The 23,623-nt window shown below is 59.0% G+C and overlaps 1 protein-coding gene across 14 annotated transcripts; it reads right to left on the bottom strand.

The window, feature by feature from the left end:
* Positions 1–14: 14 nt before the first annotated feature.
* Positions 15–23,622, bottom strand: LOC111929289 (diacylglycerol kinase delta-like). Of its 14 annotated transcripts, none has more exons than XM_086850915.1 (30): positions 23,557–23,622; positions 19,432–19,676; positions 10,466–10,576; positions 10,271–10,351; positions 9,954–10,058; positions 9,616–9,748; positions 9,352–9,458; positions 8,786–8,911; positions 8,537–8,639; positions 6,976–7,138; positions 6,771–6,879; positions 6,466–6,605; positions 6,248–6,329; positions 5,674–5,765; positions 5,316–5,415; positions 4,868–5,108; positions 4,578–4,676; positions 4,367–4,466; positions 3,829–3,936; positions 3,269–3,365; positions 3,082–3,189; positions 2,806–2,919; positions 2,543–2,677; positions 2,293–2,459; positions 2,054–2,171; positions 1,881–1,967; positions 1,672–1,788; positions 1,475–1,586; positions 872–1,002; positions 15–468 (listed from the first exon to the last, which is right to left on the bottom strand). In XM_086850915.1, exons 2-30 carry the CDS (start codon positions 19,627–19,629, stop codon positions 394–396), a joined length of 3,459 nt encoding a protein of 1,152 aa, XP_086707041.1. In that variant the 5' UTR covers positions 19,630–19,676; positions 23,557–23,622; the 3' UTR covers positions 15–393. The 14 variants fall into 14 exon arrangements, 13 of the variants coding, with proteins under 13 accessions (XP_086707041.1, XP_086707036.1, XP_086707045.1 ...); XM_086850910.1 differs by having other exon boundaries at positions 872–1,041; positions 23,557–23,620; XM_086850919.1 differs by having other exon boundaries at positions 872–999; positions 23,557–23,620.
* Position 23,623: the final 1 nt, after the last annotated feature.

Genomic DNA, 23,623 nt, shown 5'->3' with positions numbered 1-23,623 from the left:
ACTATGCAAGCAGCAGCAGTGAGTATCTTCTCTCCAAATATTTACACAGCATAAATACCCATGTGGGGAAGGGGAAACTTTGCTTTGGCTCCAGCTTGAGCACACAGAGGGTGGCCCCAGCTCCTACAGCCCTGATGGGGCTGGACCGGTGGTCAGACCACATCACAGGTTAGAGTTCTGCTTCAGTGTCTCCAGCCCCACAGACTGGGGGAGAAGCAGTGGCTTCTGGGGGACAATGGGGACAGACAGATACTTAAAGCAAGGCAAGCGGGGGGCGGGGGGGGGCTCCATACATATGGGGTAAGGGTAGGGACCAGTTCCCCTACCCAACCCCTGTTCCCTGGGGGCAGCACCCACCCAGCACCTGGGCTCAGCTGCTGCCCTGCTCTCAGCCTAGGGCAGGTTGCTGAGCTCCTTAATGGCCTGAAGGATCCTCTTCATATGGCCCACTTTGGTGATCCCCAGGTCCTGCAAGAAAAAGAGGAGGTGGTGCAGTTGCAGGGGGGAGCTCTTGGCTCTTGCTACTGGACAAGCCACAGGGTGGAGGATGAGACACAGCCCAGCTCCCCATGCTCTCCCTTGCTGGAGCATAGTGCTTACTTGGAGCCCTCTTTCCTCTTGAAAGCACATCCCTATGCCTGAATGCAGGTGAGGGTAGGGTGCTGTTGCTACTGCTTTGGACAGGTGTATGGAACCTTGCAAGGTGGAGGACCAAAGCCAACCCCTTCCCCTGCTTCCCTGCCCCTGTGCACAAGCTGCACAAGCTCAACTCTGTGGATCCAGATGTAGGGCCAACCTGCCACCAGGAGGGACGGAGGACACCATGCTCCCCAGGGCTCAGGATCCCTCAGGAGGCACAAGGGGGTTGTACCTTAAGGTCTCTCCTCTCCAGCAGAATCAACTCTGAGCCCTGGATGTCATGCCGGACAAAAATGTCTCTGTATTCCCCTAAACCGAGTGCTTCCAGCCAAGCTGCCACCTCCTCGGAGCCCCATTTGTCTGCTAGCAGGGAGGAAAACCAGAGTTGTGGACTGCTGGGGCCTGTGGAGGCAGTGAGATGCAGCAGGGCAGATAGCAGTGATGGCAGCCTGTGGTCAGCAGTCAACCCCTCCCACCCCTGGCACCAGCAGGGCCAGAGGCCACAGCCTGCTCAGACTGCAGAGGTCTTTCCTCTCCTTGGCTTACTTACAGAACACCTGAGCTCTCCCCCTCAACCTGCAGCCATGGACAAAGGACTTACCCAAAGGTCTGAGCTGTACCAGAGCCCACTTCTCCCCCTAGCTGAGGAGTTATGGGGCTGGGGTGCTCTGCATGTCTGATATCAGAAAAAGCTGTGACACCCCCAGGCAGCCAGAGCTGAGGATCCTTCCCCAGCATGCCCAGGACAGGAGATTGAGGGACAAGGTCAGCACAGGGTGTCCTTTCTAGGATGGACTGCATCACCTGTCTGTCCCTGGCACACTGTTCACTTTACCTGGGAGCACACTGTTGACCTTCTGCTTCTGCAGCTTGTCCTTCTCCTTCCTGGGCTTGGGGATGTTGAGACGAAGCTTAAAGCTGCCCTTGTTGGCACTGCTGGCACCTTCCTGTGAGAAGCCAGGCTTGGTGGGATGCTACAGCTTCCTGAGCCAGACATTGGGCTGTGCCAGACCCCAGTCCCTGTGTACCCACCTCCTCAGCAGGGTGGGCAATGGGGCCCAGCCAGTGGATGTCCAGCAGCCGCTGCAGCTCCTGGCCCAGCACACTCAGGGGGCCGTGAAGTGCCTCCTCCTCCTGCGGTGAGTCCAGCTGTGGGGGATAGGGACCATACCCAAACCTGCTGCCACCCCCAGAGGTACCAGCCCTGGGGGGCTTTGGGTGCTCTCCGGCCCCTCACTCACCGCCTTCCCTTCCAGGAATGCCCTGGTCTCAGCCCACAGCTCCCTGATGCTCAGCACCACCTCCACGGCCACATTCCTGCTGAGAAACTGAGGCACAGAGGGATAACCCCTTGAGCAGCAGGGCTCCACAGGGCCTGGGTAAAGGCTTCCTTATACTTCCAGTCCCCGCTCACCTCTGAGGTGCCAGCAGCTTTGTGGGAGAGGGCTTCACTCAGTGCCAGAGAGCTGGCATTGACTGCATGTGCCAGCTCCTGCTCCACGGCTTTGTGAGCCTTGGCTGCCTCATGGATCCTGCAGGTGACAGGGGCTGGAGCTGCCAGGGCTCTGCTGGTCTGGGCAGGCACCTTTGCATGGCCAGGGCACAGCTTCCCCCTTCCCTGTGCCCACCACATTCCCCTTCCCACAGTCTGACCTGGCAATGAGGGTCTCGGCAACCCGTGAGACCTGCTGCAAGACGCTGCTCTCCTCCTCAGTCAGGTACTCCATGGACTGCTGGGAGCTGAGCCGTGGCCGTATGGCTGCTCGGTAGCTCTCCCCTTTCTGTTTGTCTTCCCAAGACTTGAGGGTGCTTTCAAATGCCTGTGGGGGACAGACATGGCCCCTCTGAGACAGTCATACCTCCCTGTGTCCCAGCATGATCTTGCTGAGCACCCCAATCTCACCCGGTCCCTTGTCAGCATCTGGGCTCTGTTCTTGTGCTGGATTTTGATGATGCCAGGTGGCTGGATCCAGGCCTCTCCATCCACCTGCACAGGGACACCCTCATCCCCCCGGATGGTAATCTTCACCACACGGCACTGCGGGGCAGACAGCCCAGGGTGGCATCAATAGCTGCCAAGCTGAGCAGAGCCACACCCCAGGCTCCACTGCTGCCCCAAAAGCTTTCTGGCACCACCTGCAGCCCTGCAGGGTGCCTCGCCACTACCTGTGCAATGCGATGGTGCTGGAGGTTGATGACCCGTGACACGGCCATCTGGATGCTGCCAAACACTGCCACCACCTCCAGCTTCTTGTCATCGAAGGATGGAGCCCCGAAGTTCTGAAAAGGACCACTGCACGTCAGACTTCCAAAATGGGCTCATTTTGGGACCCAGATTTCCCCCATGTGTGTCCAAGGCAGGGACACCCTAGTCCCAGGGTTTCTTAGGACTGGGGAAAGGACGTCACACCATCCAACTCATCTCATAGTACTGGCACTCACATTGTCCTCCTTGGTGCCTCCCCAGAAGTTGATGCCCCCAGCATAGCTGGGGATGTTGAGGACTGCAATGCCCTGCAGGCTGGGCAGCGAGATAGGCACCCCGTCACACTGCAAGAGAGGGCTGAGCCTGGGGGGCTGCTGTAACGCTGCCCCTCCCCACCCTGTCCCTGTTCTCCCAGCCCTGTACCTCCAGCTGTACCCGCTGCTCCAGGTTCTTGTAGGTGCGCTGCAGGAGCTCCTTCGTGCCCAGAACCCCATACCACATCATGTTCTTGGTGCGGCTGCTGTGGGGCAAAGTGGAACAGATGAGGGGCTGTGGGCTCCCCACTGCCTGTCACAGGCTCCACACCCTTCCCAGGCACCACGCTGCACAGTCCTAGACTGCTGGCCCCACCTCAGTTTCCTCAATTCCTGCTACCACCTAGGGAAGCTAAGGTGCAGCACATTGCACCCAGACTTCGACCCTTCCATGCCAACATAGCAATGTCCCTCTCTCCAGGTGCAGAGCAAGTAAATCCCACCAAGCCCTCGTGTCATCACCCTTTCTGGGGTGTTTGCAGTCTGCCACCGAGGGGTGTATACCAGCAATGGGTGTAGGTACAAAATCTGCTGCAGGAAGGATCTCCAGCACAGCAGCACCGCATCAACCCTATGGCTCCCAGCACCCTGATGGTCCCTCCTGGTGCAGGCACTGGAGAGCCAGGGCTACATTTTTTTCCTGGGGAAAATCTGGGGGTTCCAGCCAACCTGCACTTCTTGGGGTGTTCATCACGTTTGTTGTTGAACTCCAGGGAGATCTTTGCATCCAGGCCGATGCCAAAGTAGTTATTCATGACACATTTCTCCGAGAAGTGGCTGAAAGCAGCAAACAGGGAAAGCAGCTTGAGCAGCAGTTGCACATCGGTGACTCTGGGTTGGCACCAGAGGATGTCGTGCAACACCCACTGGAGCAGAGCAGCTGGCACTGGGAAGCCTGACCAAAATTAGCAGGGATGGCTGAATTTCCCTCAGTCACCATGGTGGGACACCCATGGCACAGCCAGGACCTGCCAAGCACCAAGCTCCAAGCATCAGCCAGAGATCCCACACCATGCACAGGCAGGCTCCCCCGGCACAGGCACTGCTTGGCTGGGCAGGACCTGGTACCAGGGATGCCACACTGGTGGGCAGAGGCTGCTGCAGCAGCCTTCCCAAAGGGGCAGCATGGTACCAGCTCTGCTCCTGCTCCATGGTGGGCAGCAAGAGTGGGCCAGAGACCCTGGGGCAGACAGAACACCTGACTCACAGGGTGCTCGGGTCTTCAGGGAACTGCAAGCTGCCAAAGGTGTCTGGTCGGTCCAGGATGATGGAGGAAGATGCAGAGGTCACCGTCACCTGCCGGGAACCTGGCCAGGGTGGACAGGGAGGTAGTTGTCACATGGGTTCTCACCCTGAGCCCATCCCACAGCTCACCCTCGTGCCCCCACAAAATGCCACATGCCCTGCTGGCATCTTACTGAGCTTCTCCTCCTCCTTGTTGAGCTCCTCCGAGCTGTCCTTCCTGGGGCCCACAGTGCCCTGGTAGGCTTGGGTCTGCTTGTTCTGCTCATCCACAGCTGGATCCAAAGAGGGGCATGACAAGGAGTCTGTGCAGCCCTGTGGCCCCTCCTGTCAGCCCTGTGAGCTTGTGCCAGGGATCCCAGGGGAGAACAAAGGCATGGGTCCAGCACGAACCCACTGTGGCTTCACAGCCCCTGCCAGGCCGCAACAGCATCAGGGAAGCTGCCAGCTCCCACCACTCCCTCACCTTTCTCTGTCTGCTCGATGATTTGCCGCAGAGCTTTCTTCAGGCTGTTTGCCCGCAGCATGAGTTGCTCCTTGGATTTGAAGATGCGAGGCATGGGGCTGGGGTTGAAGCTGCCAGCTTTCTCCTGGTCCTTCACATCAGCATGGGTGGCCTGTGCCATTTCTTCAGGAACCACGATGGCATGAGCCTCCTCATTCAGCTCCCTCACCAGCGAGTCCAGCTTTTCATTCAGCATGGCACACTGTGGGACACCGGCCCCACTCAGCACCTGGCACAAGCTGCTGCCCCCCACCAGTTCTGGGTGCTTCCCTGGGCACTACGGGTGCCTGGATGCCCCCAAGCACCTGGGCACCCCAGTACACACAGAACAAGGGCATAGGCCTGTGGAGCAGCCCTTTCCTGCTGTGCCACCAGCTTGACCCAGCCCTCCAGCTCCCCTGCAACGCACCTTCCGTGCCATCAGCTCAGCTTCCTGCTTGTTCTCCGTTGCCCTCTTGTAAGCCCGCCCAACTTCAGTCACAAAGTCATTGACAGTGCCACAGAGGAACCTGCCAAGGGAAGTGGCTGGAGGTCAGGAGGGGCACAGCATAGCCAGCGAGGCACAGGAGGGCCAGGGGGGCCGCTGGGATAACATCCACTGCTCCAGAGGGGCAGTGCCAGGATTATCTGCCAGGCACCAGCACAGCTGGCAGCTGCTGGTGGCCAGTTGGGACAGCCTGGCTGAGGTGGGGGGTGCAGTAGTCCTGGGGACATGCCCCAGCCCAGAAATGAAGGCACTGGCATCCCATCAACAGCCCCCTCCTTACTTTGCAGAGGAGATCACCACCGAGTGCTTGTCTGACTCCAGGATCTTGGCCAGGTGGAAGGCAACAGAGTCTGCGTAATGGGAGATCTGGACCTGGGGGGTCACAGGTGGAGACAGCTGGAGCCCTGCCACCCTGCCATGTGCCCTGCTCAGGGATGGACCTTTGCCCAGCCAGCCTTGAACTGGGGATGATCAGCCCTTATTCAGCCCACTCCCCAGCACTGAGGGCAGCCATGCCCATGCTGTTGGCCAGAGGTGAGGTCAGCTACATCAGGAGGGAAACGGAGGCAAGGGGCTGAAGGGGAGCACACAGAAGAGTCCAAAGCAGCTGGCAAGCTAGCTCTACCTCTCCTTCTGCCTACTCCCAACTGCACGTGCCAGGCTGAGACTTGCCAGGCTCGTTTCATTGCATGCGGCCGACTGCCAGCCCCCTCGCAGCCCCAGTCCCCAGGGATCCCCAGCATGACCTCTTCCTGTGCCATCCCTCCCTGTGTGTCCCTGAATTGGGTTGAACAGGAACCTGCCCTCCAGCCTGCCCTCCCCATCTCAAGCCCTCAAATGCCAACAGCTCCCACCTGGATGTTGGCGTCCCCATTTTCCTCCTCCTTCAGGGCTGAGGGGGATTGCTTGGGGGCCTCATAGGTCAGCACACTCCACCTGCCAAGCAGAGAACATGGCTGCTTGCCATCTCCTGGCCCCCTAGCACAGGGACAGGCAAGGAACTGGGACAGGATGCCCAGTTACATGCCAAGGTAAGAGGGACAGAGGGGCATGTATTCTGTGCCCTGCTCACCGGTCCAGCATCTTGGTGGTGGCCCTTTCCAGCTTCTCCAGGATCTGCAGCAGCTGAGTGTCATCATCACACAGGCTGCCCCAGCCCAGGACCCGTGCCAGGTCATTACCAGTCCCCAGTGGCAGGACACCGAGCTGACACTGCAGGAGAAAGACAGAGTGGGGGAGCTCAGAGCAGCCCACAAGGGCACCTGTGACACCTCCAATCCTGCTGGGCCCATTGCTTGGCAGCACCTGGGGCACACAGTGTGCCAGCACTGGGGATGGTGCCAGCCTGCACTAACAATGCCAGACACTCCCACTCACCTGCTTGTGGAGGCCAAGGGCATCGATCTCAGAGAGCACCCAACCCACACTGCCGTCCCCACCACACACCAGGATTCTGAAGGTGGAGAACTTCTGGAAGAGGCGCAGCCTGGGTGGGGGGCAAGGAGAGAAGGACTGGGTGCTGTGCCAGGTGCCCACTAGGATCCCACCAAGGCAATTCTGGGGTGCTCAGGCAGGCGCTTACCCCAGGTGTGGGCCCCCATTCATGAGGTCGAAGACTTGGGCTGGGTTGAGGAACTGCTTGAACTTGCGCAGAAACTTGACACCCTGGTTGTCCCCACTCTTGGAGTTGACAAAGGCCAGGAGAGGGCTGGAGCAGGTCGAGGGGCAGGTGGCTTTCCAGAAACCTGTAGTAAGCCCAAACACGTGAGCCCTGGCCCTCACTCTCCACACACACTTGAGGAGAGCAGAGTGGACACTCCATCTGTGCCAAGCCCAACCTGTTGGGTGCTAGGGCAGGAGGGGCAGTGATGGGGATATCTGGGGAATGGTGAAGGGCAGAGGGAAGAGGAAGCACTGTGCTTTTAAAGGAATGAGATGAGGAAAGAAATGTGCCCAAGACAGAGTAGGATTGACAGCTGGCCCAGAGCCTGCACCTGCCTCAGGAACATCTTGGCCATCTCAGTCCCTTGGCTGGTGTCTGCAGGCTCCTTCCCTTGGCAGACCGCAAGGACCACATCAGCCATCAGTGCCACTGGCACCAGCCCCACAGCCGTTGCCCTCAGAGCCCTGTGGGCTGCAACCAGGAGTCCCAGCACCCCCACCACAGCAGGAGCATGGAGGCAACCTCCCCACAGCCCACCCCCTCCTTGCCTGGCCACCGCTCCATCTCCACTCCCAGCCGAGCAGAGCAGATCAGTAACACAAAGCACTGGCAGCTGCTGAGTCAGAGCGTGGGCTGCAGCGGAAAAGCTTGCTGCCAGCAGCACCCATGTGCTGCAGCAGGCAGGACAAGGGAGGACTGAGGCCTTGCTAAGCTGTTCCCAGTTGGGTGGGCAACAGTCAGCCATGGATGTCTGGGCTGCTGGAGGGGGACAGGGCAGAGATGCTGTCAGGGACCAGCCACCAGCAGCCGAGGCTCTGGAGCTGAGGAGCAGCCGCGTGATGGTTACCCTGACAGCATCCCGATGAGTAACGAGGCAAATGAGCCACCGGCTGCGCTGAGTGGTGAAAAGCATTAAAGAATGAAGAAATAAATATCCGGAGGAGAACAGATTTTGCTCAGCAGAGGCCAGCTGGGCCCCTCAGGAGAAGGAGACAGCCAGGGGGTCCCCCCACGCTCCACATGGCTTCTCCCTGCAGTGTCCAGTGCCAGGGCAAAGCTGTGCTCTGCACTACCAAAAACCAGCTGAGCTTCAGACACTGAGAAATAACCCAAGCAAGAGCTTTATCCTGCCTTGAGAGAAGCTGAACTATTGAGGTGCAACAGAGGACAGCCCACCTCAGGGGTGCAAGGCTGGCACCGCTGATCCCAGCACAGAGGGACTATGTCCTCAGCCACTGCAAGAGGAGGCCTGGCAGGAGCAACTAAAGCCACATGTGGGCAAGAAGTGTTACCCCAAAGCCCATAGAATACCACCAAGCCCTGAGCCTGAAGCCCTACTGAAGGTGGTGTTCCTGCTGCCACACAAAACAGGCACAGTGCCACAAGTTAAAGCCTCCAGAGGACCTCAGAGAGCTCAGAGCCTTATCCCAAACAGCCTGTCCCCCCCCACCAGACCAGCCCTGTGCCCTCTGTGACTCACCATCAGAATCAATGCTGTTCAAGGCCGTTGGTGGGATGATGGACACTTTGTACTGGCCCAGGGGGCACCTCTTGCCAAGGAGCTCCTTGCAGGCACTGTGAACCTGGGAACACAGGGGAGCTGTGGGGGACACAGCTGGGGGACACAGCACCAAAGTCCCCTGCATCAGCTTTCCCAGAGATGCACACAGGAGGGGCAGTGGTGTCCGTGCTGGTACTGGGGTGGGGCCAGGGATGGGTACATCCTTACGATGGCTTTGCACCAGAGACACCGCCAGTCCTGCAGCCTCCGGACGCTGCCGCAGGTCCGGTCACAGACAGCACAGCGTGCGCTGACGGGCAAGTTCCCCTCCAGCCACTGGTGGGGCATGGCCACCTGCAGAGAAGGGCAGCCACCAATGGCATCCTGCATGCTTGAGGGAAAGGTCCACCTTTCCAGACCACCTCTTTCCCCAGTTTTCACTATGGAGGTGGCACCTTGCAGCAGGGCAAGGCAGGTCTGGGACCCCTCCCATGTCCTCTCATCCCTGCCTTCCTGGCCCCTTGAAGCCATCAGCACATGAGACAGGCAGACACATCTCCAGAAAATGTCTGGAGGTGGCCCCACTTGGACAGCAAAAAGGGGTCCTGATACAGGGTGCCAGAAGAGGTGTCCCCAAGCCATGCCCCTGCAGAGCCAAGCTCAGAGGCCAAACAGTGCAGGGGACAGCTACCGTTTCTTCAGTTTCTTCCTGCTTCCTGATTTGGGGACAGTGAAGCCAGTTCTGCTGGAGGATCTGTTCTGCCAGGATCCCTGACAGGGACTCCCCTGCTTACCCCATCCTCATCCTCGATGATTTCAATGCCGATGGAGGCCAAGGTTGTCCACTTGCAGTTGTTTGTGGCTCTGACAGCACAGCGCTTGTGTGCCTTGAACTTGCAGACTGCATGGGGGGAACCAGTGAGGAGCAGGGAAGGTCCCCATGGCATACACACCCCCGGTCCCAAACCCCTCTGCATCTGGGCAGTGGGCATCACCCTGCACCACTCCTGCTCTGGCCCAGCCTGGAGAGGCTGCCCTGCAGGACCTCCAGCACTGACCTTCACAGGAGAGGCCATGGGAGGTGACCCCTGGAAGAGCTTCACGGCACACGTTGCAGAAGGTGGGGCGGGCGTGGGAGCAGGCGTACCAGTTGTGCATGCCCGAGAAGTGCTCCATGTTGAACTGTGTGGCCTGGAGGCACAGCCCTGCCCCATCAGTGCCTGGGACCCTCAGCCAGCACTCCCTCCCTTCTGGCCCCCTGAGTCTCCCCAGCCCAACTCCTGTCCTCCCTGTGGGGCTATGCCAGGGACAACAGCTCTTGTCTGGCAGTCAGAGGCACACGGAAACGCACTCCACATGGAAACACAGATCCAGGCAGCACCCTTGCCCACATCACCTCATGGATCTCCCACTTCTGGACAGATTTCAGGGCAGTGATCCAGTCCTCCATCTCCTTCCGGTTCTCCGCACATAAGATGAGCTTCCGGAACGGTGTGATCACCTGCAACAGCCCCCACGTTCCCTCGCAAAGCCACCGCCAGGCCAGCCAGAGCCCAGCACAGATCCCAGCAATCTCTGGCACACCACTGCCGCCTCCAGCAGCAGGAAGCCATGCCCCGTGGCTCTGGAGGGGATGAGGGAGGTCTGTAGTGCCTCCCCACAAGGTTCTGAGGTCCCCACCGAGTACAGTTGGTAGCCCCACACCTCCCTCACCGTGAAACTGTTGTTGATGTTCTTGGTGCTGGTCTCAGCTACACTGGCATCAGACAGGTCCACCTCATCAAAGATCAGGGACTGCAAGGGAGGAACCCGAGCCCCAGTCCACCAGGCAGAGATCTCTGTCCCCTCCTGGGTTGGCAGACTCAGGTCCCCCCCGACTGAATATGCTAGAAGCACCCCCCAGCCTACCTTGGCATCCTTAGCATAATAGAGTGTCCTGCCTCGCAGCTTGAAGTATCGTCTCTTCCACCTCTGGAAGGAGCTCGTCTGCTTCAGCAACAGCCCCTCCTTTACGCTCTTCTGCAGAGACCACAGTGTCCTGAGCTCTCATAGCCCCCCAGGATCACCAAAGCCACCATTTTCCCCTGTGACACCAGTCCCTGAGTCCCCAGGAGCACAGACTGGACATTCTGGGGCTCACTATCTGCTGCATGTAGCAGGGCAAATTACGTTCCCTGCCTACCATGGCCTGGGCACTGGGCACTCCCTGTGATCTGGAAGGATGCTGCTAGGTATGGCAGGGCTGGAAGATGCAGGTCTCCAGCAGTGCAGACCCTCTACTGCTGATGCTTCCTCCACATCCCCAGGGCAGTGCCTGGACATCCTCACCCTGCTGTAGCTCCCTAGAAGCCAAGGGCAGAACTGGAGTCAGAAGAGCTTCCTTTGAGGGGACACCAACGCCCCAGAGATATCAGGACTGCATCTCCGAAGTGGCATTACCCAGGCACTGCGGCACCAGCTGGTTTGCAGAGCAGACAGCCAGGGTGCAGCCAGCTCTGACTTGCCCCCAAAGCCCCTGGAGGGGACAACCTGGGATTGAAGGTAGCCTGCAGCAGGCAGAGCATCCCCTGCAGCACAGTGCATCACTGCAACCTGGCTGCCCGTCCTCTGCCCTCCCCGAAACACAGCACCTGCCAATATTTACCCTTCTCACAGTGGTGTTTACAAGACTCAATTAATTAGTGTTTGAAGCATGGCTATGAGCCTGAGCGGGGTGGCAGAGATGCTCTGGCACTGCCTCATCTTTGATTGTATCTTCTTTAAACACCACCGGCAGCTCCGTTCAGCTGCTTGTCTACAATTAGCTGCCACAGTGGCTGTATCCAATCCAGGCACATGATGACAAGCCACATTTAACAGCAAATTAGCACTGGGCACGAGGGCACAGCGAGGGAACCATGGCCCTGGGGCTCTGCACTCCTGTGCCAACCCATGTGCTGCAAGAGGTGGCACCCAGGCCCCACCAGCCTGCAAACACACCAGCCCCAGGTCTCAGCCTTAATCTACTGCCCCATGAACCAGATGGCCAAAGCACCAGGAATAGCAGGAGCCTTCAAAGTTACAACAAAGGTAAAACCCCACCCGGGGTGGTCCCTGAGCTTCAACTCCCCAAATGCCTAACCCTCCCAAACCTCCCTGGGGCACCCACCATGTTGTTCCCCGCTCTCTTCCAGCCTGGAGTTTGAAGAGGGATGCTTTAAGACTTTATCACTCCCCAAGACTGGTGCAGAGTTTGGCTGTAGTCAATCACCACGATGCCTATGAATGTCAGTGCAGGTTCAAACAGTCTAGTTGTCCCCAGTGCCAGCACCCCAGGACACACTGTGTCCTTTCCCTGGTCTCTCAGCCGTGAGCACAGTGAAAGCAGAGGAGTCCTTCCAGTGGGGTCCAGCTGTGACCCCAGATCCACACACAAACCATGCGCCCTAGCAGTCCTTGTCCCACACCAGGAGGGGACAAGCCAGGGTCCTGCCATAGCCAGGTGGGATCCAGCCCCAAACACCACATCCACCACACCTGGCTGCACTGGTCAGGTGCAGGTGTTGTGTTTGCTGCAGTCATTGCTGTTGCTGCAAAGGACAGGCAGTGTGTGACAGTGAGGAGTGGTGTGAGGAGACGGTGGGGGCAGCAGGAGAAAAGGATGACAGGAGAAGGAAGAAGAGGTAGGTCCATGATGGCACCTCAGGGCTATCACACTAGGGGCTGGAGCCAGCTGGGCATGGGCAGCTGGCTCCAGGTCCACATGGGTGGCAGGACACAGCAAGGACTGGCTGCCTGGGAGGGTGGCACCCACTCCTGCAAAGGAGGGTCAGAGACAAAACACCTCCAGCAGCAGCTCCTGACAGCAGCAAAAAGTCATCACCCAGCCCCAAGCTGTCACAGTCCTGGCCATCCCAGGGACAGGATGCAGCTGCCCTGAAAGGCAGAGTTCCACACCTTCACCACAACACCCATCAGAGTTCTACAACACTTCCAGTACCATGGCTGGGGGGACTGTGCCGCAGTTTCCCACTAGTGCAGGCTAATCCCTAGCCATCCCAACATGGGGTAGCAGAATTGGTGCAAACAAGCTCAGGGGGCACCTCTCCCCACACCCACCCTTCCGGGCTGCTTTGGGCATCAAAGCCCAAGCCCTCTGTGTGACCATGTGCAGCATTTTGCTGCATAACTCCTCATGTCAGCAGCTGCATCAGGTTCCATCGTCCCTGCTGTGTGATGCCATGTGATACAGGTTCCATTGGTGCCAGCATGGGACAAGACAACCCCTCCCTGGGGAAAATAAGGCACGTCCCCTTTCCAAAATAAGCCCTGGAGTCCAGCTGTCCCACGCTGCCTGGGCAGGCACACAAGTCTGGGGTGCTGGAGGGCTGTTTTGGATCTCACTGTGGTAAGCCACCCATCTACCTCATCTTTGACTATGGGTCTCAGCCAGGAGCACCTGCTCCAGCTGCTGGGGCAGGTTTTGGATCCCTGCTTTTGGAATGAACAGGAGGAGACCTCAGAGGCACCTGATGGCCCAGGCTGGCAGGCCCAGCCACACAGTGGGAAGCCACGTGCAGCAGCACTGCCGAGTGAGCCCAGTGTTTCCTCCTTGCTAACAGGAAAGGGGTGCAGGTGGCAAGGGCAGACCGGCCATGGCAGGGTGGCATCACCCCTGCTGTGCTGGCTCCCCCAAGCCCTGTCCAGGGCACCAGGCTCACCACAATAATATAGTAAGTGGCTATTAAGTACCCTAGAGCTGAAAAGAGCTGGAGCTGAGCACCTGCAGCACAGGGACTGCCCCTTCTTCCTCGAATGTTCTGGGGACACTGGCAGTCCTTGGCCACTGAGCTGGGAGCTCTGCACCAGTCACTGCACAGCTGTAAGCAGTGTGCCACCCACACCCTAAAACAAACCCAAGCCCCTCCACTCACCCCAACCACAGCTTTTCTGTCTGGAGAGACCCAGGCAGCTCTGCAAGGAGCCTCACCAAAGCCAGTGCTGGTCCCATCTCAGCAACCGAGGCGGCACACCCAGAGTCACATACAACCTGCCAAGCAACCAGCCAGAGGCCAGCTCTCCTTCAGGGCTCTGCCCCAGCAATCCACTGCCCCATCCCAAGGTCCCTCCCTGCTCTCTCCAGCCCAGGGAACTCAGCACCAGCACTGGGGGGATCCCAGAGACACAGGGTGAGAAGGCAAAGGCAAAAATGAAACCATACAGCATCTGCAGACATACTACCACCTCCAGCTTAGATGCAGCTGAATTGGCAGCAGAGCCTCAGAGGGGACACAGGTAAAAATGGCCCTGGGATAATGGCCAGCTACGTGCCCTGCCAGGACTGGGCTGGCTCCCAGAGGCCATCATGCCATGGGCTGGCTGTGTGCTTGGCACAAGCAGGGGGCTTGAACCACAGCCCTGGAGAGCTCAGCACCCTGCAGTAGGGATTCTTCCAGGTCAGGCTACAACCAAAAATCCCTTTTTTTAGCCCTAAAGCTGAGCCCCAGGGTGCTGCTTTGTTCTGTCACCCTACTGTCCCAGCACTGCCACCACCATTCCTGGGAAGAGCCCGTTGTGCAGCCAGGTCTGACCACAGCCAAGGCAGGAAGACTTTCCTGGTGGGATCATCTTGGACAGCGAAGGAGCACCTGGAGAAGAGCCAGGAAGGCTGTTACTCAGGAATGCCGTCACATATGGCTGGTGAGCACCAACCACACTGTCTGCCCACGCAGCTGGCCACCCTACACCTCTCCTGAAGGGATATACTTGTCCCTGTGACCACACGATGCCTCACCCGGTAGGAGGAGAAGGGAAAGAGGATAACCTGTCAACACACCAACCTGCATTGCACCAGCATCATTCCAGGCAGCCACCCTCCTGCTCCAAGTGCAGCAGCCCACTGGGCACAAGCCAGGGTCCAGTTGCATCAGAGCTCATCCCCAAGCTGAGCCAGCAGGCACCAGGACAACAGAGGAAAACTGGCATACCTCAAACAGCCCAGCTGCAGGGCTTCCACCAGCTGCTAGGCACCCCGTGGGCTGGTGTCAGCTGGAAACCTTATCAGGCTTTGTGACACAGCACAGCCCTTCCGGGACTGGGCAGTCAGGGGGCTCGGTGCCTGACAGGTGCTATTGGCCCCACAGGCTCAGCTGCTCCCAGAGGATGGAGCTTTCTTCCATTTCAGGACCAACCCCAATATGCCTTCCCCATGCTGGGTGGATGCTTGAAAGGAGATTCCAGCACCAGTCCTGACAAGCCATCGCATCGTGCTCACAAGGCCATTGAAAGGGGACAGAGAATTAACAGGAGGAGAGGAATGAGGAAAGGAGCCCCCAGAAGAAAGGCAACCCCCCTACAGCACATCATCCAGCAGCTGCTTTTTAGAAATGAGGTCACGCTTCCCTATCTACAGCCACATCAGTCCCCAAGCATCCTGCTGGCAGGCATCCCACATCAGCCTGACCCGTGCTAGTTCCCCCCTGCCCCTTGTGCCGCGATGCTGGTGGGCACAGCCCTTCCACTCTGCCCAGCAGGGGTGGGAAAGAGCTGATGGGCAAGAGCAATATTCACATAACGGAAAAAGTGAGCAGGGAGAGGGCAGAGAGCTTGAGAAACCTCACAAACATCCGGCTAGTGACAGTGGGGCTATCTTCACACCCCAGGCACCAGCTTGGCAAGCCCTGATTAATGAGAGCAAGCCGAGCCTCCCTGGTCTCACACCATGTTTTCTTGTGTTGAGGTGCAATTTCCTATTTTTTCATCTCTGTCCATTGATGAGCACCACTGAGAAGATCCTGGTTCCCTCTTTGCTGCACCCTCTCTGTCAAAAAACGGGGACCCCTTGGTTACAGTCTCTTGTCCAGGCTGAACAGACCCAGCTCTCCCAGGCTCTCTCTGTATGAGAGATGCTCCAGTGTCCCAAGTCTGGAAGATGCACTGCCCAGGAGCCACAGCCCACCCTCCTGATGCAGAAGAAAGGTTTCCAGGCCTGGCCCCAGCCAGCCCTACTTTGCTTTCTTCATCTTTTGGCCAGGATTTAGCACTCAGGGAGCAGCCTTCCCCACAGCCTGGCTGTACAGCACTGCCTCACCAGGCTCCCTATAGCTGCCCAACACCCCAGTATGCACAGGTACAGCTTGCCTCATTCCTGGAGCTTGCAGGATGCTCAATGCCTGCAGCAAGGACAAAAACCTCTCATTCCCCAGGGTGCCAATAACCCCACTGACCTCCCTGAGCCCCATGGAAGGATTCTGGTGGGTCCATCAGCCCCACCAAGCAGCTGTGATGTATCTCAAGATCAGGAATTCAGGAACATAATCCTCCTTTCCAAACAGCAGACAAGCCACAGTGGCCTCTGCCCACCATGGCCATGCAAATTGTGCCCATGCCATGGGCAACCCTGGATCCCTGGCACACACCCAGCTTTGCCCCCTTGAAGCCTCCACCTCCCAGCTCTGGTGCAGTCACCCCAGGAACCAAAGCGCTGAACCAAACAGCGCTGCTGGATCACTCTCTGCCTCCACTCAGCTGCTGGGAGAGCCTGTGCTGAGGCAGTGCTGGGAAATGAACAGCCCAGCCACATGGGCAGGATGTGACCCACCACCCCCAGCAACTCAAATGTGTTGGTGCACCCAGAACCAGTGCTCCCTCTCTCCTCTTCGCCTTCTCTCCACACCCAGCCCTAAGGAGACCAGCACTGGGAAGCAGCATCACATCCCACTCCCACTCTGCTCTTGCACACCTAAAACCTGGTACAGGCAACTGGCAGCCCCCAGCTGCATTGAGAAGGAGGAGAAGGAGGAGGAGGAGGAGGAGGAGGAGGAGGAGGAGGAGGAAGAGGAAGAGGAAGAGGAAGAGAAGGAGGAGGAGGATGAGGGGCATCAGCAAGACCCCATCCATGCTGGAGACTTTCAGTTCAGCGGGGACACCTGAATCTGGCAGCTGTTTTTGTCACTGAGCACAAGGACCTCGCCATCTCCATGCCAGTGCTGGCACAGAGCACCCCAGGGTGTCCGCAGTTCCAGCCTGGAGGTGTGGAGTGGGGGGATGTGATCAATGTGGAGGCTTGAGGAAGGGATGTGGGGGTATGGGCATTCAGAGTGCAGAAGCACTAGGATTGGGGAGCAGCAATCAGAAGGATTCAGCAGATCCCCAAATGATCCTCTCCTACTCCTGTCTCAGGGACTGGACAACAGCCTGGAGTGGGAGAAGCTGCCTGCTTCCATCACCAGAGATCAAGGTCTCTCCAGTCAGTGTGGATGGGCAGTGGGGTGGGGGTCCTGACCTTTCCCAGCCCCCCAACATGGCAGGCTCCTACAGATCCTCTCCAGCATCCCACCCACCACATATGACCCAAAATAGGACAGTGTGCCCTGACCCCCACCACCTGCTGTCTCAGGAGCTGCCACCCTGGCACTGAACTCTCCTTTATTAATTGTGTTCTTTAGATACCTGCCCCTGGGGTGCAGGCAATGATTCCCTCCCCTGACCCCAGCCCCACCTGGGTGACAAGGTGGTGTTGCTCAGGAGGATGCCTGCCATGGCACACACTCTGTGGCTGTGGCTGGAGTGACAGGCAGCACATGCACCATGTCAGGGTTGTGAGCCCAACCTGGGTGGCAGCAGTAACCTCATCCAAAAATCCTCACTTCCTAGGGAAGGAAGAAGTCCATCCAGCCACGAGCCAGGCCAGCAAGTGTGGTCCTGCCCATCTGGACCAGGGCAATGGCATCCTCAGAAAAAACACTGAACCCCAACACTGAAAACACAGAGGTGGCTAGGGAGGCATACACAGCTCACTCTCAGGGCCCTCCAGCCCTGCCAGCTCTCAGTCTCTTCCTCAGCTCCACGGGCTGTTAACCCACACGTGTCATTTCCACCTGCCCATCCATCACGCCACCTGCCTCCCCTGGCACGCTGCACAGCATCACCTCCTGCACAGCTAATTGCTGATGCCAGGCAGGATGTGGGCAGTGGCCACAGCAGGCAGGGAGACAGGCTTTCCCCACGTGCAGCCTGTCAGCAGCGAGGCCAGAACCTGATGGGGGTATGGGGGGCTTTGGCAACTGGGCTGGGGCTCAGAGCATGCTCGTGTTCCTGTGCTGCTATGCCTGTAGGACACAGGCATAGCCCAGCCATCTGCCCCTTCCCCTCAGACTTCGTGGCATTGCTGGCTCCCTGTAATGTCCCTGTGCCCCACACACGGCAAGTGCTGCATGGCAAACTCCAGTGGCTACTGCTGCCCTTCTGGAAGGGTGCTGAGGGCTCACACACAGAACTAAACATCCCCACTGCCCACTGGCCTGGCTTCTCACCATGCCTCCCCCCAACACCCAGCATAGCCCTCTACACCCACCTGGCAGCCACCTTGGAGAGGGCAGAGTTGGTGCCAGCAGGCGTCAAAGAAGGGAGAATTGAGGCATGCTCCTTGAGCAGCCAGAGGGACTCAGTAAGAGCCCCCTCAACACCCCATGCCCCAGAAATCTCTTCTGCCAAGTGGGAAAGCCCCACAGTGCTAGGCTGGGAGCATGCAATTTCCATACCCCTGGGCAGGCATCCTCTGCCCCACCTCATGCCAGTACACCAGGCTTGGCACAACAGCCAAGCCAGGGCCAGCAGGAGGGGAGCCTGCCACAGCCCCAAGCATCCTCACAACTGCCACCAGACCCAGTACATTGCCTCATTCCCCTTCCTTCATGCCCTCAGCACCCAACACAAGTCCAGTGACACTCCCCTGCTCCAAAACTGCATTCCCATGCTGTGTTTTCAGATCTCTCCCCTCTCCCTGGAGCAGCACAGCCACCAAATCCCCACTGAGGGGTGGCTGGCACCAGAAGCTGGCTGCGGGGGGATTGCTAACAGCCCCCGTGTGCCGCCCAACACTGCAGGCACTGCCTTGACTCACTCCGCCACCTCCTTCCCACAGCTGAAAGGTGGATGCAAAGGGACTGCTAACCCAGCATGTTATCCAGAGCATCCTCCCAGCACCGTGTCTTGCATCCTCCCTCCCCAAAATGTCCCCCCCAAACCTCCTTCCCCACATCCCACCTGGCCATTCTGTCCAGGTAATTTCTCCCTGCACTGCATTTCACTGTCCCAGCCTGGGACACCTCTGACCATGCACTCCAGCTTGGCTAAAGGCACCACACCCCATATTTTGTAGGTACTATCAAAATAGCTTTTTCTGAGCAAACTGATGCATGCACACACACACACACACACCCCTCCACCCCCCAGCTGCTCTCATGCCAGTGGCTGGGAAGTATGAGTGTCATGTCTGACCTCAAAGGTGTTCCCATCTGTCCAGCAAACCACCACTGGGGACTGGATCTGTGGGAACGGGGCCTGCAGGGAACCTGGCACAGCCAAATTAATCTGGGGCACTAGGGAAGATGCAGGTTCCATTTTGCCACTTACCAAGCCCTGCACATGCAGTACCTACAGCAGGGTGTAGGATCCCAGGAGACTACAGAACTGCCACGACCCTAAATCTCAGCCCCAGAGCATCCATGGGGCAGAGCCTTCCAAAAAGAGTCCTCTTCTTCCAGGCACAGGTAAGGGGAACCCAGGGGATACAAATGCAGCATGAAGGCAATGTTGCAGGGGATGTCTGGGTATGGGAGAGACCCTGTTCTTGAACAGTGTGATAAAATCTGGGCTTCACAGCCCCATGGGACCAATGCTGATACTGCCACTGTGGGGTTCGCATGTTTCTATGTGCCCTCCCACAGGGCACAGGGGACCAGAACCCTCCCATCTCTGGCTGGGTTGAGTCTGCCAGCATTAAGAACCTGGCACTGATTTGCATCCTGGAGAAGGTAAACTCCCCTGCCCTCTTCTCAGCAGTGATAGCACACCCAGCCAGCCCCTCACCCACGGCATCCCCCACCCCTGACCTTGCTTCTCATCTGCCCCGAGGTGGAAACCTTCCGGATGAGCTTGTGAGAACTGTCCTCCTGCTCGCCTTCGCTGTCAGATGACTCCTCACCACCCACCTCGGGTGAGATGGGTGCCAGCTTGTCCGAGTCCAGGGACGACACTGATTCCCGGGTCTTCCTCGAGAACAGGTCCCCAGGCACCAGCTTCTCAGCCATCTTCCAACCTGGCTTGGCTCAGAGCTCTGCAGCCTCTTATGACAGCCCTGAGAGGACAAGGACACATAGGAACGAAGAGCCCTGAAGAGGCATGCACGGCCCCTCATCCTGTAAGGCTCTGCCAGCTGCAAGGTACAATCCTGGAAATCAAGGGAGATGGTGTTCCTCGCCCAGGAACGACACTCAGAGTGGCATCCTTGCAAGTAAAGTTTTCCTTCTTTGCCTTTTTTTTCAGCACCCCAACTACTCCTCAGCCTACCTGGCATCCCAATGTTGTCCCAGGCTTGGGCGCAGGAGACTGGCTGCCCCATGCTCGGGCATTGGTACATTGGTGCAGAGAGGGGTGGAACCTCTTCCCGCAGCCTGTGTTATTTGCCTTTGTTTCCCACCCCCGATGTGCCGGGCTGTCCTGCGTGGCCGGGGACAGCGCAGGGATCTCCATGAAAAGCAGCAGCTGGACCCCGCCATCCGTCCGACTCCGGCAACTGGGAAGGGATGGTTGAACCTCCCGCGCCCATGGCTCCCCAGCCCCGCGCAGGTGACTGCGGCTGGGCTGGGATGAAGTGGGGAGCGCGGGGTTCCCGCATGCGGGGGAAGCCATCTCCCCACGGCATCCCAGCCGGCCCCGAGAGCTGAGGAGAGACTGGGGGAGCACCTACCTCGACGAGCGAGCCTGGACGGCAGCAAAGCTGCCGTGCCCGGGCCGGGAGGTGGCGGGGGGCACCCCACGGCGCCGTGCTGGGCCCCACGCACCTAGCCCGGGCCGGCTCCGCCGCGCCCTCCCCCATCCCCGCGTCTGCCGGCAGCCGCGGTGCCGTCCCTCGGTACAGCAACAAGCGTTGCGGGGAGAGGAGACGGAGGGACTGAGGGCAGCAATGCTGACCCCCCCCCCCTCTCTCTGGGTGCATTGCCTCCTCCGGTCCCAGGGCTGCCGGATCCCCGCCGAGCATCCCGCAGCACGCCCAGGCGGGGGAAGGCGGAGCGCCCCCCGCCCCGCACACACCTTGCACGACCCGAGCCGCCGCCGCCGCTGGTGCAAGGTCGCTCTTTCTCCGGCCCGCCGTCCGCAGCCCCCCCGGCCCCGCCGGGACGTGCCTCCGCAGGCGGCCCCGGCCCTGCCCCTGCCGCAAGCCCCGGCCTGCTCGGCGCGGCGGGCGCTGCTGCGCGGCGCGGGCGGCCCACGCACGGCCCCGAGCATGCGGGCACAGCGGGCACCCGCGCGCCGCCGCGCGCATCCCTGTGCGGCACCCGCGCGGGCACGGAGAGCACGTGCACACGCGTGTGCGCTGCCCGCTCACGCACCACCACCGAGCGCACACACGTGTGCGCGCTCCCGCACCCACCCAGGCGCGGGCACGCACACACGCACCACCACCGAGCTCACACGTGCACGGGCCGGCACCGCTCGGGCATGGGCGCACTCCCACCGTGCACAAACGGACGCTCCCCTCGCGTGGGCACATGCACGGGCATGGGAGAGCACATGCACCACTGCAGTGCAACTGTGTGTGCACCACCCACGTGGGCAGGGCCAGCACAGGCATCACAGCCACGCGTGTGTGCACACCGTCCACAAAGACACACGCACAAGCAGGCACGTGCCCGGTTTCCATGCCCGTATCTGTGGTCACAGACCACACGCGCAAGCCTGCACACCCCAGGTGTGGGAAAGCACAATGCACGACGTTCATGCATATAGATGTGTGTAGGCATGGTGAGCACACGCGCTGCCACTGTGTACATATTTGTGTGTAACCCACATGGACTAGGGTGGGCACATGGCTGGCACGGGTGAGCATTCACACCACGGCCACACGCATTTTTGTGCACACCCCAGGCACGGGTGAGCATGTGCACCATTGCCATGCAACCGTATGGGCACATGACAACACATGGAGGCATGGCCGAGCACACACACAGATGCCTCCACACACTTACTTGTATACACACTTCCACGTGCGTGCAAACATGCTGGCAGCCCAGAGAGCTACGCATGTCCTGAGTGCATCCTCAGCAGGGTGGGCAGCAGGATGAGGGAGGGAGCTTTTCCTTGTCTGCTCTGCTCTGGTGAGATGCCCAGGAGTGCTGGTTCTAGCTCTGGGGTCTCCAGCACATGGAGGATGTGGTGGTGTTAGAGCAGGTCAGGGGGGGACCACAGAGATGCTCTGAGAGCTGAAAACCATCTCCTGTGGAGACAGGCTGTGAGGTGTGGGGTTGTTCAACCTGGAGAAGGCTCCGGAAAGACCTTAAAGTAGCATTTCAGTATATCAAGGGGGTTCCAAAAGGAGAGTTTTTCACAGGGCTTATCAAGGCAGGACAAGGGGCAACGGTTTTAAAGTGACCTATGTTGTGTTTGAGTTAGACAAAAAGAGGAAATCCTTTTTCATGGAGGCACTGGTGACGCACTGGCACAGGTTGCCCAGAGAAGCTGTGGCTAGCCCATCTCTGGATATGTTTGGTGCCAGGCTGAAGCAACCTGGCATCCCTGGAAGATGTTCCTGCCCATGGCAGGGGGGGTTGGACAGAATGTCCTTCAAAGATCCCTCCCAACCCAAACGCCTCTGTGATTCTGTGGTGTGCATGCATGCAGATACTCCCACAGAGGTGTGATTGCATAGAACTTGCTCTGGCGTGTGTGTTGGAGCACACACACATGGATGCACACGGGGGGGGGGGGGGGGGAGTGCTACCAAACAGCCCATGTCTAGAGAGAGAGGGTCTGACCTCACATTTCATCCCACAGTGTCCCATGGGCCCCTGTGCCCATCTTCCATCTCACCCCCTGCTGCTCTGGGCTCTTCATGCTGGCAGAGCCCCATTTCCCTTCCTTCCTGTTGAGCCATGCTGTCCCAGCCCAAGGCCGGGGAGGGCTCTCTTATCCCTTCCCAATGCATGGCTTTCTCTTTTGAGCTGTAATGGACTGTGGGAGTGAAGGGAGTCTGCCATGGGGTTTGTATGCTTCAGGATTCCCCATCTCCCACATGTGGCAGGGATCTCTCATTAAAGCATCACTACCTGCCATGTCCTCATCCTTCCCCAGCTCAGATGTATGGGATACTGTGGGACAGAGCTGGGATCTGTAAAATTAAGAGGTCGTCACAATGAGGAGACAGACACCGGGGCCAGGGGCCACCCCACCTTTGTGGGTTTTGTTTGCAACTCTGGGAGACTTAGGACCCTGAATACTATGATGGGCCTGCTAGCCTGCATCTCCTCTGGGGTGTCACAGGGGGATCCCCAGGACACCCTATGCCATGGCCATATCCAGCACTGAGGGTCCCAGTACCCAGCAACCTGGCCATGCTACCATGCCTTAGGCTGACGGTCCTACCTGGCAGCATCTGGAGCTGCATGGAGGGGAAATGGGGTTTTGAATGGGTCATGGGGCACAGTTTCCTTGTGCCTGCAGTTATCAATATGCAAGGGCTTGCTTGCGTAGCCCTGTGAACTCACACACATGTGCATACATTCACCCACGTGTGCATCGGCTCACTTGCATGTACACACACACGTGCTTGCATTCACATCTGCACGTCAGCCATAGGACAAGTTCCCTCCCCCGTGTGTGTGTTCACCTGCACGTGCAGTCACTCACCTCTAGTGCTTGTGAGCAGCAGCATGGGGCTGTGCCCTGCACACATGCCCTCACACAAATGGCATGTGTTCCACTATGCCAACACGTGTGCTCCCAGGCGTGTGCGTGCGCTCACATGCATGTGCACACGCGTACCTGTGCGCGCACGCGTTCGCTTGTGTGCACTGACGCGCGCGTACCCGTATCCGCCGCGCAGCCACATGCTCGCACCCCACATGCTTTCGGCCGCTCGCCGACGCGCTCCCCTGCGCGTGCACGTGTGTGTATCCCACTGTGCGCTCGCCTGTACTGACACTCGCCCCGTGCACTTGTGCTCCAACGCGCGCACCCACCGGAGCATCGCCGGCGTCCCGTCCCAACACCTGTGCACGCGCACGCGGCCCTGCCCACGCCCCCGCG

Source organism: Cyanistes caeruleus, chromosome 14 (genome assembly GCF_971803275.1).
Source record: "Cyanistes caeruleus chromosome 14, bCyaCae1.hap1.1, whole genome shotgun sequence".
NCBI classification, from domain to species: Eukaryota; Metazoa; Chordata; class Aves; order Passeriformes; family Paridae; genus Cyanistes; species Cyanistes caeruleus.
The sequence above is the reverse complement of the archived record's forward strand: the minus strand, read 5'-3'. Positions and strand labels throughout refer to the sequence as shown.